This window comes from Lutra lutra, chromosome 4, assembly GCF_902655055.1.
Source record: "Lutra lutra chromosome 4, mLutLut1.2, whole genome shotgun sequence".
In the NCBI taxonomy this organism is placed as follows: Eukaryota; Metazoa; Chordata; class Mammalia; order Carnivora; family Mustelidae; genus Lutra; species Lutra lutra.
In genome coordinates this window covers 155,152,559-155,167,264 of record NC_062281.1, presented here as the reverse complement: position 1 = coordinate 155,167,264, position 14,706 = coordinate 155,152,559, and the positions used below count along the sequence as shown (strand labels likewise).

The 14,706-nt window shown below is 41.7% G+C and overlaps 1 protein-coding gene across 4 annotated transcripts in view; it reads left to right on the top strand.

The window, feature by feature from the left end:
* ZYG11A (zyg-11 family member A, cell cycle regulator) overlaps nucleotides 1-14,706 on the top strand; it is an 81,979-nt gene that overhangs the window by 16,830 nt on the left and 50,443 nt on the right. For all 4 annotated transcript variants that reach the window (XM_047724227.1, XM_047724228.1, XM_047724225.1 and 1 more), the window contains exon 3: nucleotides 13,900-14,651. In XM_047724227.1, the coding sequence (XP_047580183.1) occupies nucleotides 13,900-14,651 (752 nt within the window). The remainder of the gene's footprint in view (nucleotides 1-13,899; nucleotides 14,652-14,706) is intronic.

Genomic DNA, 14,706 nt, shown 5'->3' with positions numbered 1-14,706 from the left:
ACCCCAAGTTTGTTTTTTCTAAACATGTAATATAAATCAAATCGTGCAGTATGTGACCATTTATGGCTGGTTTTTGTACTCAGTATGGTCAAGGTTCATCCATATTGTAGCAGCAGTCACTGCTTCATTTTTATGGCTATAATAGTCCATTGTGTGACTATACCACATTTTACTCATTTATCAGCTGATGGACATTTGGGTTGTTTCTACTTTTTGGCTGTTATGAATAATGCTGCTTAAAACATTTGTGGTACGCATTTCTGTTTGGACATATGTTTTCATTTCTCTTGAGTATGTACCTGGGAGTAGAATTGCTGGGTTAAACAGCAACTCTATGTTTAATCTTTTGAGGAATTAACAAATTGTTTCCCAAAATGGTTGCACCATTTTATGTTCCCATCAGCAGCATGCAAGAGTTCTGATTTCTTCACAATCTTACCAAAGTCGTTGTTTGACTTCTTGATTATAGCCATCCTGGTGGGTGTTAAGTATTTATTGTGGTTTTGATTTGCATTTTTCTAGTGAGTAATGATGTTGAGCATGTTTTTATGTGCAATTGGCCATTTGTATATCTTCTTTAGAATAATGTCTATTCAGATCCTTTGCCCATTTCTTTTTTTTTTTTTTAAGATTTTATTTATTTATTTGACAGATAGAGATCACAAGTAGGCAGAGAGGCAGGGAGAGAGAGAGAAGGGGAAGTAGGCTCCTTGCTGAGCAGAGAGCTGGATGTGGGGCTTGATCTCCCAGGACCCTGGGATCATGACCCAAGCCAAAGGCAGAGGCTTTAACCCATTGAGCCACCCAGGCGCCCCTTTGCCCATTTCTTTATTAGGTTGTCCTCTGTTATTGAGTTGTAAGAGAGGCTTTTTTTTTTTTCCAAGATTTTATTCTTTAAAGATTTTATTTATTTCTTTGACAGAGATCACAAGTAGGCAGAGAGGCAGGCAGAGAGAGGAGGAAGCAGGCTCCCTGCTCAGCAGAGAGCCCGATTCGGGGCTCAATCCCAGGACCCTGAGATTATGACCCGAGCTGAAGGCAGGGGCCCAGGTGCCTCAAGATTTTGTTCTTTATTTAGAGTGTGAGCAGGGGGATGAGCAGAGGGAGAGAGAAAATCTCAAGCAGATTCTATGCTGGGTGCGGACCTAGTTGCGGAGATCCATCCCATGACCTCATCATGACCTGAGCTGAAATCAAGAATCAGTTGCTTGACTGACTGAGCCACTCAGGTGCCAGAGGTTTTTTTTTTTAAATTGACATATAATTGACATTAGGTTTACAACACAGTGATTAATTGCATATGTTACAAAATGATCACCATGGTAAATCTAGTTACCATCTGTCGCCATGCAAAGTTTTTATACTACTGCTGACTATATTCCATATGCTGTACATTATGTCTCCATGTCTGTTTTCTTTAAATATTCTAGATATAAGTCCCTGATCAGTTACTGGCTTGGCAGTTATTTTCTTTCATTCTGTAAATTCTCTTTTCACTTTGCTCATAGTGTTTTTTGATTCAAAAAAGTTAATTTTGATGAAGCCCAATTATTCTGTTTCTTTTATGGCTTATGCTTTTGGTATCCTATCTAAAAATTCATTGTTCAGTCCAAGGTCCTAAGTATTTGCACCTATATTTTCTTCTAAGAGTGTTGGTTTCTTCATCCTTATACTCTAAGGTTTTTGGTCCATTTTGAGTTTATTTTTGTATATGGCATGAGGTGTAAAGAGTCCAGCTTCATTTTTAACATGTTCTTGTACAGTTGTCCCATCACTCTTTGGTAAAAAGTCTATTCTTTGACCATTGAATGGTCTTGGCAACTTTTTATTTTTTATTCATTTTTACTTTTTTTATTTAAAGATTTTTTAAAAGTAGGTTCCACACCCAACATGGGGCTTAAACTCACAACCCTGAGATCAAGAGTTGCATGCTGTATGGACTGAGCCAGCCAGGTATTCCTGGTCATCCAATTTTTTTAAAAAAGTGCCAGTGGGGTAGCTGGCTGGCTCAATCAGAAGAACTTGGGACTCTTGATCTTGGGGGTTGTGAGTTGAAGACCCACATTGCCTATGGAGATTACTTAAAAATAAAATCTTTAAAAAATATATTGGGTGACCATAGAGGCATGGGTTTATTTCTTATTCTCAGTTCTGTTTCATGGAACAATATGTCTGTCCTTATGTTTGTATGACTCTATTACTGCTGCTTTGTAGTAAGTTTTGAAGTTGGAAAGTGCGAGTTTCCCAACTTTGTTCTTTTTAGTATTGTCTTGGCTATTCTGGGTCCTTTATATTTCCGTATGAATTTTAGAACCAGTTGGTCTGGTTTTTATTTTTTTTTCTTTAATAATTTATTTACTTGAGAGAGAGACTGTGCAGAGAGAGCACAAGCAGAGGGAATAGCAGAGAAAGAGGTAGAAGTAGGCTCCCTCTCTTGATCCCAAGAGCCTTTTTTTTTTTTAAGATTTTATTTATTTATTTGACAGACAGAGATCACAAGTAGGCAGAGAGGCAGGCAGGGGGGTGGGAAGCAGGCTCCCCACCGAGCAGAGAGCCCGATGCGGGGCTTGATCCCAGGGCCTTGGGATCATGACCTGAGCCAAAGACAGAGGCTTTAACCCACTGAGCCAACCAGGCGCCCCTTCCCAGGACCCTTAATGGACTGAGCCACCCAGGCACCCATCCCATTTGGTCAGTTTCTACAAAGAATCCCGCTGTGGGGCACCTGGGTGGCTCAGTCAGTTAGGTGTCTGCTTTCGGCTCAGGTCATGATCCCAAGGTCCTGGGATCAAGCCCGCCATCCAGGCACTCTCTCTCTCTCTTTTTTTTTTTAAATACCTTTCAATAGTGTTTTCTAGTTTGTGCATATAAGTTTTACACTTTTATTAAATTTATTTTTTTAAGGGCATATGGGTGGCTCAGTCAGTTAAGCATCTGCCTTCAGCTCACGTCATTATCTTGGGGTCCTGGGATCGAGCCCCACATCAGGCTACTTTCTCAGCGGAGAGTCTGCTTCTTCCTCTCTCTCTCTCTCTGCCTCTCCCTCTGCTTATGCTCTCTCTCTAATAAATAAATAAAATCTTAAAATATTTTTTTATTTTTTAAATTTTGTTTTGTTTTTGGTTATTTTGAAAGAGAGAGAGAGAGAGAGAGCACATGCGCACATGCTCTTGAGGGGGCAGGGGGAGAGTAAAGGAGAGGGGGAGAGAGAAAATCCCAAGCAGGGATTCGATGTAGGACTCGATCTCTTGACCCTGAGATCATGACCTGAGCTGAAATCAAGAGTTGGACACTTAATGACTGTGCCTCATAGGCACCTCAGTATTTTATTCTTTTAATGCTATTTTACATAAAATTCCTTCCTTCCTTCTTTCCTTCCTTCCTTCCTTCCTTCCTCCCTTCCTTTCTTGATTTTATTTATTTATTTGAGAGAGAGAAAGAGTATGAGCAGGGGAAGGGGCAGAGAGTGAGGGGGGAGCCCGACTCTGGACTCCATCCCAGGGCACTGGGATCATGACCTGAGACGAGGCAGATGCTTAACCAACTGAGCCACCCGGGCATCCTTGGAATTGCTTTCTTTCTTTTTTTTTTTTTTTTAAGATTTTATTTCTTTATTTGACAGAGAGAGATCACAAGGAGGCAGAGAGGCAGGCAGAGAGAGGAGGAAGCAGGCTCCCTGCTGAGCAGAGAGCCTGATGCGGGGCTCGATCCCAGGACCCTGAGATCATGATCTTAGCTGAAGGCAGCGGCTTAACCCACTGAGCCACCCAGGTGCCCCTGGAATTGCTTTCTTAATTTCATTTTTTGGATTGTTCATTTTTAGTGTACATAAATACCATTTTATTTATTTATTATTTTTTGAAGATTTTATTTATTTATTTGACAGAGACACAGCAAGAGAGGGAACACAAGCAGAGGGAGAGAGGGAGAAGCAGATTTTCTGCTGAGCAAGGAGCCTGAGGTGGGGCTCGATCCCATGATCCTGGGATCATGACTTAAGCCGAAGGCAGATGCCTAACAACTGAGCCACCCAGGTGCCCTACCATTTTTTTTTTAAAATGTAGGCTCCACACCTAATGTGGGGCTCGAACTCATAACCCCAAGATTAGAGTCACATGCTTTGCTAACTGAGCCAGCCAGCTTCCCCTACAATTGATTTTTTTTTTTTAAGATTTTTATTTATTTATTTGACAGAGACCACAAGTAGGCAGAGAGGCAGACAGAGAGGCAGGCAGAGAGAGAGGTGGAGGCAGGCTCCCTGTGGAGCAGAGAGCCCGATGCGGGGCTCGATCCCAGGACCCTGGGATCATGACCTGAGCTGAAGGCAGAGGCTTAACCCACTGAGCCACCCAGGTGCCCCGATTTTTTTTTTTTTTTTTTTTTATGTTGATCATACATCCTGGAAACTTTCTGAACTCATTAATTCTAATCATTGTTAAAAAAACAAAACAGGGGGCTCCTGGGTGGCTCAGCGGGTTAAAGCCTCTGCCTTCGGCTCAGGTCATGATCCTAGGGTCCTGGGATCGAGCCCGCATCCGGCTCTCTGCTCAGCGGGGAGCCTGCTTCCTCCTTTCTCTCTGACTGCCTCTCTGCCTACTTGTGATCTCTATCAAATAAATAAAATCTTTAAAAAACAAACAAAAAAACAAAACAAAAACAGTGCATTATATACTAAGCAACCAATCAGCCTGGAGTTCAGTGGCACTAATTGGGGTAGGTTTAGGGTAAGTCCAGGACAGTAGGACTGTGGTTATTCTGCATAGTAAATGCATTCACCCCCTAATCAAAGGTATGTAATATAATGAATTTCATTGTTTTCACCATTAAAAAAGGTATGTAATATAATGAATTTCGTTGTTTTCACCATTAAGAAAAAATTCTAATAGTTGTTTAGTGGATTCCTTAGGATTTGTTATTATAAGATGCCATCATCAGCAATGAACATAGTTCTACTTCTTTCTTTCTGTTTTGGATGCCTTTTTTTTTTTTTTTAAGATTTTTTATTTATTTGTCAGAGAGAGAGGGAGAGAGAGCAAGCACAGGCAGACAGAATGGCAGGCAGAGGCAGAGGGAGAAGCAGGCTCCCTGATGAGCAAGGAGCCCGATGTGGGACTCGATCACAGGACGCTGGGATCATGACCTGAGCCGAAGGCAGCTGCTTAACCAACTGAGCCACCCAGGCGTCCCGTTTTGGATGCCTTTTATTTAGTTTTCTTGTCCAGTTTCCTGAGTAGAGCCTACAATACAGTGTTGAAGTATTGAAGTATTGAAATGGATATGCTTATCTTTTTCCAATCTCAGGGGGAAAGCATCTAGTCCTTCTCTATTAAGTATGTTAGTTTTGGGGTTTTGGTAGGTGCCCTTAACAGCCTGAGGAGGTTTCCTTCTATTTTAATTGTTGGACCTTTTCATCAGGGAAAGTGTTGGCTTTTTTTTTTTTCATATGTTAAAATGCTCATGGGGGTTTTGTTTTTTATTCTATTAATATAGTGTATTATGTTAATTCCTTCTTGGATATTTTTTTTAATCTTTTATTATTTTTTTTTTTTTAAGATTTTATTTATTTATTTGAGAGAGAGGCAGTGAGAGAGAGCATGAGCGAGGAGAAGGTCAGAGGGAGAAGCAGACTCCCCATGGAGCTGGGAGCCCTATGCGGGACTCGATCCCGGGACTCCGGGACCATGACCTGAGCCGAAGGCAGTCGTCCAACCAACTGAGCCACCCAGGCGTCCCTCCTTCTTGGATATTAATACAGTCTTATTTTCCTGGGATAAATCCCACCTGGCCATGGTGTATAACTCTTTTGTATGTTGCTAGATGGTTTGCTGTTATTTGGGTGAGGTTTTTGTTTTGTTTTTGTTTTTAAGATTTGCCATTATTTTAAGGATATTGGTCTGTTATATTCTGCTTTTGTGATGTCTTTATGTGGGTTTGGCATCAGGATAATACTGAATTGGGAGGTGTTCCTTCTTCTGTTTTTTTGGAAGAATTTGTGAAGAATTGTTGTGTATTCTTTAAATGTTTGGTGGATTTCACCAGTGAAGCCCTTGTGGCCTCTTTGTGTGGGTAGGTCTTTGTTTTTTGTTTTTTTTAAGTGATCTCTCTAGGCCCAGTGTGGGGCTTGAATTCAACCCTGAGATCAAGAGTTACATGCTCTACCGGGCGCCTGGGTGGCTCAGTGGTTAAAGCCTCTGCCTTCGGCTCAGGTCATGATCTCAGGGTCCTGGGATCGAGTCCCGCATCGGGCTCTCTGCTCAGCAGAGAGTCTGCCTCCTCCTCCTGTCTCTCTCTGCCTGCCTCTCTGCCTACTTGTAATCTGTCTGTCAAATAAATTAAAAAAAAAAAAATCTTAAAAAAAAAAAAAAGAGTTACATGCTCTACCAAATGAGCCACTGTGTCCCCCTGTGTGGGGAGTTTTTTTTTTTTTTTAAAGATTTTATTCATTTATTTGACAGAGAGATCACAAGCAGGCAGAGAGGCAGGCAGAGAGAGAGGAGGAAGCAGGCTCCCTGCTGAGCAGAGAGCCCAATGCGGGGCTCGATCCCAGGACTCCGAGATCATGACCTGAGCCGAAGGCAGCAGCTTAACCCACTGAGCCACCCAGGCGCCCCTGTGTGGGAAGTTTTTTGATTTTGTTCTAAGATTTTATTTATTGGACGTCTGGGTGGCTCAGTTGGTTAATCTGACTCTTGATTTCAGCTCATGATCTCAGGGTTGTGAGATCTAGTCCCATATCAGGGTCCGTGTTCAGCGGGGAGTCTGCTTAGGTTTCTCTCTCTCCTTCTTCCTCTGCCCCTCCCTTCTCTGCGCGCCCCCCCCCCCCAATAAGTAAAAATCTTCCAAAAATTTTTTCTTTAAATTTGAGAGAGGGAGAACAAGTACCTGTGAGCAGGGGGAGGAGCAGAGGGAAAGACGCCCCCTTTTTAAAAGATTTTGTTTTGGGGCGCCTGGGTGGCTCAGTGGGTTAAGCCGCTGCCTTCGGCTCAGGTCATGATCTCAGGGTCCTGGGATCGAGTCCCACATCGGGCTCTCTGCTCAGCAAGAAGCCTGCTTCCCTCTCTCTCTCTCTCTGCCTTCCTCTCCGTCTACTTGTGATCTCTCTCTGTCAAATAAATAAATAAAATCTAAAAAAAAAAAAAAAAGATTTTGTTTTTATTTATTTGTCAGAGAGAGTGAGTGCTAGCACAAGTAGGGGGAGAGGCAGGCAGAGGGAGAAGCAGGCTTCCCGTTTCGGAAGGAGCCCGATGTAGAACTTGATCCCAGGAACCTGGGATCATGACCTGAGCCGAAGGCAGATGTTTAACCAACTGATCCACCCAGGTGCCCCAGTTAGCCTGATTTTTTTTTTTAAAGATTTTACTTATTTATTTATTTGAGAGAGAGAGAGTGAGCACAAGAAGCGGGAGGGTCACAGGCTGAAGCAGACTCCCTGCCGAGCAGAGAGCCTTGACAGGGGGCTTGATCCCAGGACTCAGGATCCTGACCTGAGCAAAGGCAGGAGGAGCCCAACCCACTGAGACAGCGAGGTGCCCCAGTTAGCCTGATTTTTATAGATCTTTTCAAAGAACCAGCTTTTCATTTTGTTGATTTTTTTTTTCTATTGATTTCTGTTGATTTTACATTTTCAATTTCATTGATTTATGTTTTAATTATTTTTCTTCTGCTTACTTTGGACTTAATTTGTTCATTTTCTAGTTTCCTAAGATGGAAACTTAAATGATTGATTTTAGATCTTTCTTTTCTAATGTATGTATTCAGAACTATAACTTTCCCTCTAAGCACTGATTTCACTTTATCCCACAAATTTTGATAAGTTGTATCTTAATGTAGTTCAACATTGGGGCTGCCTGGGTGGCTCAGTGGGTTAAGCCTCTGCCTTCAGCTCAGGTCATGATCTCGGGGTCCTGGGATCGAGTCCCACTTCAGCCTCTCTACTAGGCAGGGAGACTGCTTCCTCCTCTCTCTCTCTCTACTTGTGATCTCTCTCTGTCAAATAAATAAAATCTTTTAAAAAAAATGTAGTTCAACATTTAAAATTTCTCTAGAGATTTCTTCCTTAATCCATATGCTTATTTAGAAGTATGTTGCTTATGGGCTGCCTGGGTGGCTCAGTCGTTAAGTGTCTTCCTTTGGCTAGGGCATGATGCCAGGGTACTGGGATCGAGCTCCGCATCAGGCTCCTCCACTCAATGGGAAGTCTGCTTTCCCTCTCCACTCCCAGTTTGTGTTTCTGCTCTCGCTGTGTCTCTTTCCTTCAAATAAATAAATAAATAAAATCTTAAAAAGAAAAAAAAAAGAAAAAGACATATGTTGCTTAATCTCCATATGTTTGGGGATTTTCCAGTTACTTTTTTCTAAGAAACCATGGTGGTTTGTTATGTAGAGTTTTTCCAGTCTGGATTTTGCCATTGTTTGACAGTGCTATGATTTTTGACTGTTCCTTTGATCCTTGTAATTCTTCCAAATTGGAAGTAGATGTAGAGGCTTCATCAGATTCAGGTTTGATGTTTTTGGTAGGGCCCTACACTTCCTTAAGGGGGCTAATTAAGTTTGGCTGTCTGGTTTTGTGACTTAAGTGGCCATAAATGAGCATTGCGTAGGTTCATTAAATCATAGAGGATTCTTGTAGCTTTGACTTTTAGTATTAATTACTCTTGACCTTTCTGATTTAGAATATTTCATTTTCCCTTTTTTTTTTTAACGATTTTATTTATTTATCTGACAGAGGGAGAGAGGGCGCAGGCAAAGGGGAGAATAGCAGGCAGAGGGAGAAGCAGGCTCCCCACCAAGCAAAGATCCCGATGCAGGACTTGATCCCAGGGCCCTGGGATCATGACCTGAGCTGAAGGCAGACACTTAACTGACTGAGCCACCCATGTGTCCTGAGTATTTCATTTTTCTGTATACCCCCCCCACCCACCTTGTATCATTGTTTACTCTTCCACAATTTCCTTTGTATGCTGTTGTTTTCTGTATGTACCTTAAGTGTTCTGTGTTCCTTAAGGTTCCATCTTGGGTATTCATCTGACTTTGAACATTCTGTAGGTCTTTTTTTTCTTTAGCTACCACTGCTACTCTGATTCCCCAGAGTTCCCAGCACAGTACTCAGAACCACATATCCAGGATGTGTCCTGTGTATACTGCACTTCTTTTCTGAGCTGTTCAGTCATCATATTCTGCTTCTGGTTTTCATCTACCTCAGTGGCTGCTGCTAATCTGTCTCCTTATCCAGCTTCTTTGAAAGGCAGAACAAATTAAGGTGTAAGAGTTCTGGTTCTGGTGTGAGACCATTTGGATTTGTACACTCTCGTGATTATTTGGTATGTTTTCATGGGCCAGTTACTTAACTTGCCTGTGCTTCAACTCATCTGTAAAATGTGACTAATAATAACCCTTTCCTCATTGGGTTTTAGGAGCATTTAGAGAGTTTAATGTATCTAGAATGTTTAGAACATTCAGCAGCTGTAATTTGCTATTATGACTCATTCCTCATTCTACTGACCTTAAATGTAGATGTTTTCAGTACTTCGTCCTTGTTCCTTCTCTCTCTCTCTTTTTTTTTTAAAGATTTCATTTATTTATTTGACAGAGAGAGATCACAAGTAGGCAGAGAGGCAGGCAGAGAGAGAGGGAGAAGCAGGCTCCCTTGCTGAGCAGAGAGCCCGATGCGGGGCTCGATCCCAGGACGCTGAGATCATAACCCGGGCCGAAGGCAGAGGCTTAACCCACTGAGCCACCCAGGTGCCCCGCTCCTTCTCTTTCATTCCCATATCTTCCATCCCATAGCTTTAAAATTTTTTTTAATTTATTTTTATTTTTTATTTTATTTTTTTAAAGATTTTATTTATTTGACAGACAGAGATCACAAGTAGGCAGAGAGGCAGGCAGAGAGAGAGGAAAGCAGGCTCCCCACTGAGCAGAGAGCCCAATGCAGGGCTCGATCCTAGGACCCAGAGATCATGACCTGAGCCAAAGGCAGAGGCTTAACCCTCTGAGGCACCCAGGTGCTCTTCCCATATCTTTAAATACTGTCTCTATGCCAGTTAATTCCAAGTGTTTATCCTTAAGTCTCATAGGTTTAAACTCTATAGAATTTAGAATGCTTCAGCTGATCTTTTGGATAATCCTGAAGGTGGAACTACTACTAGATCTGTGTAAATTTGGGCTGTGAGGACTGGACTTTTATACCTCCCAACTCAGTTTTGGATATGGGTCTGCATGGGAAATGGTGTGACCTTGGGTAGGGCAATTCTTTTCAGCTAATATCCCATAGATGAGGGCTGTTGGCTGGTGGCACTCCCTGCAGCCCTGTCTAGTATTAAGTCCTTTGTTCCTATAAAGCATCTAGGTTTTCTGTTACAACAGCTGCTGTACTGCCGTTTCCCCCATCTCCAAAATGACTTGGCCGTATACGTCCTGTTCAGTGACTTAGGAAGAGTCATTTTTCATTTTTCATTTTTCTCTCCTTGGTTCTGTTGAAACATTTTCTGCCTTCCAAGATACCTATCTCGAACATTCTTTTTCCTCTTAGCTCCTATCAATGACACCTTTCTCTTTTCTCTTGTGACCTCACAGGTGCCCTCCATTTAAAAAAAAAAAAAAGATTTTATTTATTTATTTCACAGAGTTCACAAATAGGCAGAGAGGCAGGCAGAGGGGGTGGGGGAGGCAGGCTTCCTGCTGAGCAGAGAGCCCGATGCGGGGCTCTATCCCAGGACCCTGAGATCATGCCCCAAGCCAGAGGCAGAGGCTTTAACCCACTGAGCCACCCAGGCGCCCCGGTGCCCTCCATTTTTGCCCCTTGCCAAGCTCTGCCACATAGCGAACAGCCCTCTTAACAGATCCAGCCACACCTTCTGTCACCCTTGAAAGGCTTCTCCTTGTACTTAGGATGAAATGTTAGTTCTTTGCCCTGGTCTGCAAGATCTGATCTTTGCTTCTGTCTCTAACCTCTCAGCTGCTGGTATCCCCTTCCTCAGCTGTGTTTTAGCCTCATTGGTTTCCTCTCATTTCACAGAAAAAGCCTACTTGTTTCCCATATCAGGACTTTAGCTCTTCCTTCCATCTAGAATGACAGTGACCTTTATCTTTTACGTCCTTTAGGTCTTAGCTTAAAACATCACTTCCTTGAACTCCAGAGAGAGACAGAAGATTTTTGTCATCCTTTTTTCTTTCCTTACCCTGTATTATGTTCTTGTTTCCTTTAGAACACTTGCAATTTTTTAAGTTTTTATTTAAATTCCGTTTGTTAACATACAGTGTCATATTAGTTTCAGGTGTACAGTTTAGTGATTAAACACTTCTTACATCGCCCAATGCTCATGACAAGTGCCCTCCTTAATCCCCAGCCCGTATTTATAATCTTTCACCGCCTTTCCCCTGGTAGCCATCATTTTGTTTTCTATAGTTAAGAGTCTGTTTCTTTTTTTTCTTTTCTTTTTCCTTTTGTTTTTTTTGAGAGAGAGAAAGAGAATCCCAAGTATGCTCCCCACCCAGGGCGAGCCTGCCATGGGAATTGATCTCATGCCTGAGATCACAACCTGACAACCTGAGCCAAAATCAAGAGCTGGACACTCTGCTGAGCCACCCAGCTGTCCCAAAAATCTTTTTCTTGGTTTGCCTCTCCTTTTTCCCCTTTGCTCTTTTGTTTTGTTTCTTAAATTCCACATATAAGTGAAATCTTTTGGTATTTGTCTTCATATTTGTATTTGTATTCATATTGCTTAGCATAATACTTTGGAGCTCAACTCTGTTGTTGCAGATAGTAAGATTTCATTCTTTTTTATGGCTGAGTAATATTCCTGTGTGTGTGTGTGTGTGTGTGTGTGTGTGTACACATACATATATGTATACGTACATACGTACCTCCTCTTCTTTTCCCATTTATCAGTCGATGGACACTTGGGCTGTTTCCATAATTTGGCTGTTGTTGATAATGCTGCTATAAACATCAGGGGGCATGTATCCTGTTGAATTAGTATTTTTGTATTCTTTGGGTAAATACCTAGCAGTGTGGCTGCTGAATCATAGGGTATTTCTATTTTTAACTCACTGCATTTTTTTTCCGCACTATATTTTTGATGTTAGTAGTTTTCTGCTTGTCCAATGTTCTCCCTCTAAGTTGTAAATAAACTCCATGTTGGGAGAAGCCATGTTTGTCTCATTCACCATTCTTAGCATTTAGCATAGCTAGCACTTCACATATAGCAAACACTCAGGATTTGTTGGATAAATGTATAAATGAATGTACTGAATTCTTCCTCAAAGTCTGAAGTATAGGGACTTCCTTCCTCCTGTCTTGGTGGTGTAACCCAACTTAAACTCAGAAGCTAAGAATCAGCTTATGCACCTTTTTTTTCCCTCTCAGTTCTCCCCCAGTCTGTTCAGCCACCATGTTCTGTCAGCCTTAAACTTTTATCTTGCATTATGAAAACCTTTCTTTTTAAAGATTTTATTTATTTATTTGACAGACAGAGATCACAAGTAGGCAGAGAAGCAGGCAGAGAGAGAGGAGGAAGCAGGCTTCTTGCTGAGCAGAGAGCCTGATTCGGCTCGATCCCAGGACCCTGGGATCATAACCGGAGCTGAAGGCAGAGGCTTTAACCCAGTGAGCCACCCAGGTGCCCCGCATTATGAAAACCTTTAATAATATCTTGCCCCGTCTCACTCCCACCAAACACCATTCTTATTATTTTATAGTCACATGATTGGTCTTTTTTTTTTAAATTTAAGATTTTATTATTAGAGAGAGAGAGAATAAGCAGGGGAGGGGCAGAGAAAGAGGGAGAAGCAGACTCCCCTGCTGAGCAGGAAGCCCAGTGGGACTTGATCCCAAGACCTGGGATCATGACCTGGGATCATGACCTGAACAAAAAGCAAATACTTAACTGACTGAGCCACTCAGGCGCCCCAGTCTTTCTAAAAATAGAATTGTGACCATTTTTTTTTTTTTCTGCTTCAAAATTGAGTTGTCCCATAGGCTAAAAGTTTGAGTTTCCTAGCTTTGTGTACAGGCCCCATCTGCCTTTTCCCTTCCTTTCCACTTTCCTTTGTAGCTTTTACACCACTGTGTTCCAATAGTGTTGATCTACTCAGGGTCTTCAAATAACCTGCTGGTCTGTGCCTGCTTGTGTTTGATACCTTCTTCTGCCCTTCATAATCTCCCCCCACTCCCCTAAACTTATATTTAGTCTTCAGAACTTTTTCCAAAGTTAATATCATCTGTACTAGTTCAATAGCTGGTGCAAATCACTACTGCATGTAATACACTATTACAGAATTCCTTGTGGTCACAGGGGTTTAATTACCTTTTGTGCCCATTACTTAACACAGGATCTCACACATAGAAGATGCTTAGTAAATCTTTTCTAAGTAAAATCTGGTATAACCCATTTATTTTATAGATGAGAAAAATGAGGCCCACAGAGGTAAGTGACTTATCAGAGGTTGTTGATTAATTTGGTTAGAAGTAATCATTAGTAGTGTTATTTGTATATTATATATCCTATACTTGTTTACCTATTTTCTTTCTTTCATTTTTTGTTTTGTTTTTTTGTGAACCAGGTTACTATGGACAAAACTATGGGCTCTGGAGTTGAGCTGGTTTTGTTTCCTGATTCTGCCACATATTTTGACTTTGAGCAAGTGACTTAACCTTTTTAAGCTCCAGTTTCCTCAGTTATGTTAGTAATAATAATAGCATTATAGTATTTTTATGGTATTATAAAGAATAAATGAAGTAGTCTGAGTAAAGGGTTTAGAAGAATGCTTGGCACAAAGTAAGCAGTAAATATAGTCACTGTTTCTATTCGCATCCATCATTGTTCATTGGCCACAATGCCTCCTGGAAAAGGCATGAGATTTAGTTGTTATTACAAGCTGGTTTTGGTTCTCTTATAGGCAAGCTGACTGATAGAACAGCAAGCATTTTCCAAGGCAACCAAATGAAACTGAAGCTGGTCAATATTCAAAAAGCTAAAATCTCAGCAGCTGCATTCACCAAAGCCTTCTGCCATCACAGAGTCATTGAGCTAGATGCCACTGCCGTGCACACTGATCTCGCAATCCCAGACATCATAAGTGGACTCTGCAGCAATAGCTGGATCCAGCAAAACCTTCGGTGTCTCCTGTTGAACTCGGCAAGCGTCCCTCGAGATTCAAGACTGCTATTCTTTGGTCAGCTCACTGGTCTTCGCATTTTAAGTGTTTTCAATGTTTGTTTTCATAGTGAAGACCTGGCTAATGTTGCTCAGTTACCAAAACTGGAAAGCTTGGATATCTCCAATACTCTGGTCACTAACATCTCTGCACTCCTTATGTGTAAGGATCGACTCAAATCTCTGACAATGCACTATCTGAAATGTCTGACTATGACTAAACCACAAATTCTTTCAGTTATTAGAGAACTTAAATGTCTGCTTCACCTTGATATTTCTGATCACAGGCAACTCAAATCAGATTTAGCTTTTCATTTGCTGCAGCAAAAGGATATTTTGCCCCATATTGTGTCACTGGATATTTCAGGGGGCAGTTGCGTCACCGATGGAGCTGTAGAACTGTTTATACGGCAGCGGCCTGCGATGCAGTTTGTGGGACTGTTGGCTACGGATGCTGGTTATTCTGACTTCTTTACTGCAAAGCAAGGCTTGAGGGTTTGTTTTCATCTGATATAAGTTTGTTTCCTGTTCAGAACTTTATTAGGCTTTT